Below are 2,591 nucleotides of genomic sequence, written 5' to 3' on the forward strand. Positions count from 1 at the left end.
AAAAAATTAATAATTATTCTAAATTCTAAACTCGAATTCTTTATATTAATTATGAAAGTCAAAATTTTCTTTTCCTCTTTAAAGCCCATACTTTGTTAAGAGTTTATTTAAATGTAAATAAAATGCCAACTTTCTACTGATTATTGTTATTGCTCTTAAGTGCCCTTGAGATGAGTCGGTTCTGACTCATAGCAACTCTGTATAGGGCTTCCTAGGAGGGGTTGGTGGGTTTGAACTGCGGATCTTGCGGTTAGCAGCCCAGTGCTTATCCTATAGTGTCCTACTAGAACTCCCTTATCCAGAAATACATTTTAGTAAATAACACATGAGCTATTTTAAGTAGGTCTTTTAGAACCAAAGGAAATCCAAGTTGCAACTCACCACATTTATATTTGTGTGGGAAAAAAAGGACACATGATTTAGTGAGAATTAGATGTAATTGTGAACTGCTTACCTGCTGGCTGTTTTCACAGAACAGTTTTTCTTGTGTCCTCTTTCAGCTCGGTTATCTCTCAGAAGCTGATGCTACACAAAGTGTTAAAACAAAGTTAAAGAAACAGATATTTTTCATATCATTCTTCAAGTATAAAACTATTCTCATTCAAATGGCCCCTTATAGTTTACTTGCATTATTTTTTTCTACTGTGTTCTCCTAATCCTACTTTTGCTAAAGATGTCATTGACACTTTTGTAAAACTTCTAGGAGAGTTGGCTATTTGGTGTTTCCTTCATAGAGAACAGCCCAGGACTGGAGGTCTAGACTGTGATTCTAATCCTGCTTCACTACAGCGGCCCTGAATAAAGTCTGACAACCTCTCAGCACTGCAAACACCTCTAGCACTGTAAACAACTGTGAGGTGTTTTTTGTTTTTTTTTTTTGGTCTTTGTCTTACACTTTGTCAACTAAACTGATATAAATGAACTAATAGTATTCCCTCTGTGCTTATTGGCCAGAAGAAACACACTTAGAACATTCTTTTTTCAAAGAAATTATTGGCTTGGAAATATGTAGTTAGACAATATGTATGTCATTGCTTCCTCAAGATGCCTTTCCATCAAAGTCCCTTCACACTTGCCTTACTTTAATTGGAAAGAAAAAAAGCAAATAGTCAATACTTTTTGACTATGTGTTCACTTAAACTTTAGCTTGTCTTGCTTATGCAGAAATACGATTCTATGTAACACTGGGTTAAAGAGTTGTGCAGCAAATTAGAAATGAATACCAACCAAGTAAAAGTTTTAGAAGTAATAAGACTGGATAGACCTGGGTTTGAATCCCAACAGTGCCAGTTGTAACTTAACAAGTCATAAATCCCAATACCTCTAACATGTACAAAGTGTGTGACCTTAAACAAAGTGCTTTACCTCTCTAAGCCGGCCTGTACAATGGAGATAACAATAACATATATCTGAACAGCTGCTAGTTTTATTATTATTATTATCATTAAAATGATAAGTCAGGTAAAGCACTTAGTCTGATGAGTGGCACAGAGGAAATGCTAAGCAAAAAGCTGAAATACGACTACTATGATGATGATGATGATTATAAATAATGAGCATGGGTGTCAGTGCATACTCTCTGATCAGTATCAACATCAACAACCTTTACTGAAGGCTTTCTTTGAACTGTTTAATGACACCATTTAGAATCTCCTATTAGCATCAGTTTAGAGCATGGTGGCTCCATATGATAAGCACTGGGCTGAGAATCACAAGGTCCCTGGTTTGAGCCCTCCAGCCACTATGGGGGAGAAAGATGGGGCTTTCTGCTACTGCAAAGATTTAAAGCCTCAGAAACACTATATAGGGATGTTATGAGTAGGAACCGACTTGAAGAGACTTAACAACATTATCATCAGTTGATTACCTTTGAGAAGGAATAGACAGATCTTAGTCACCAAAAATGTGGTTAGATCATTCATTCTTTCAGGAATGTCTCATTAAATTAGTACATCTTAAATTTCTCTTAAGCATCCACTTCTTTCTACTTCCACTGTCATGATTCTAATCCAAACTCTCATTTTCTCTCACCTCGTATGGCCTCCTAAAGTTGTCTTCCTAACTCCAAGGTTGCTCCCATCTAAACAATTCTCCACACTGTCACCAGAGTGACCTTTCTAAATTGTAGATCTGATTACATTACTCTCTGGTGTTCCTCAACGATTTCTCTTTCTTCTTCAGATAAAGCCCCAAATCTTGTATGTGGTTCTCACGGGCCTTCATACTTTGATTACATCTCTAAACTTGTAATTTATTATGCGTTTCCTTTACCTCTAACCTAACCTCCTTACTTCATACATCCTATAACCCAGCCATATGAAACTTTTTAGCTTGAAGTATGTACCATGTTCTCCTTTACCTCTGGCCCTTGGCTACATTATTAAATCTGCCTTCATCTCCAGAGTCCTGAACAGTATTTGCAGCCTTTTTAGTGTTCAATAAATATTTTTTGAATGAATAAATGAGATAAGAAAAAGGGAAGTGAGATGTGGTATGTGCTATGTGGCTGAAGTCATACTTCATTGCTACTTATAAGAAACAGCATCCATTTATCTCAAGTCTATTAATTTGAATGTGCTTCAATTTAAAAA

The 2,591-nt window shown here is 36.0% G+C and overlaps 1 protein-coding gene across 1 annotated transcript in view; it reads right to left on the reverse strand.

The window, feature by feature from the left end:
• The window catches only part of GPATCH2 (G patch domain containing 2), a 226,566-nt gene that overhangs the window by 61,300 nt on the left and 162,675 nt on the right, over positions 1 to 2,591 (reverse strand). The window contains exon 8 of the mRNA XM_006869709.1: positions 455 to 525. Within this exon, the coding sequence (XP_006869771.1) occupies positions 455 to 525 (71 nt within the window). The remainder of the gene's footprint in view (positions 1 to 454; positions 526 to 2,591) is intronic.

This window comes from Chrysochloris asiatica, unplaced genomic scaffold (assembly GCF_000296735.1).
Source record: "Chrysochloris asiatica unplaced genomic scaffold, ChrAsi1.0 scaffold00133, whole genome shotgun sequence".
NCBI lineage: Eukaryota > Metazoa > Chordata > Mammalia > Afrosoricida > Chrysochloridae > Chrysochloris > Chrysochloris asiatica.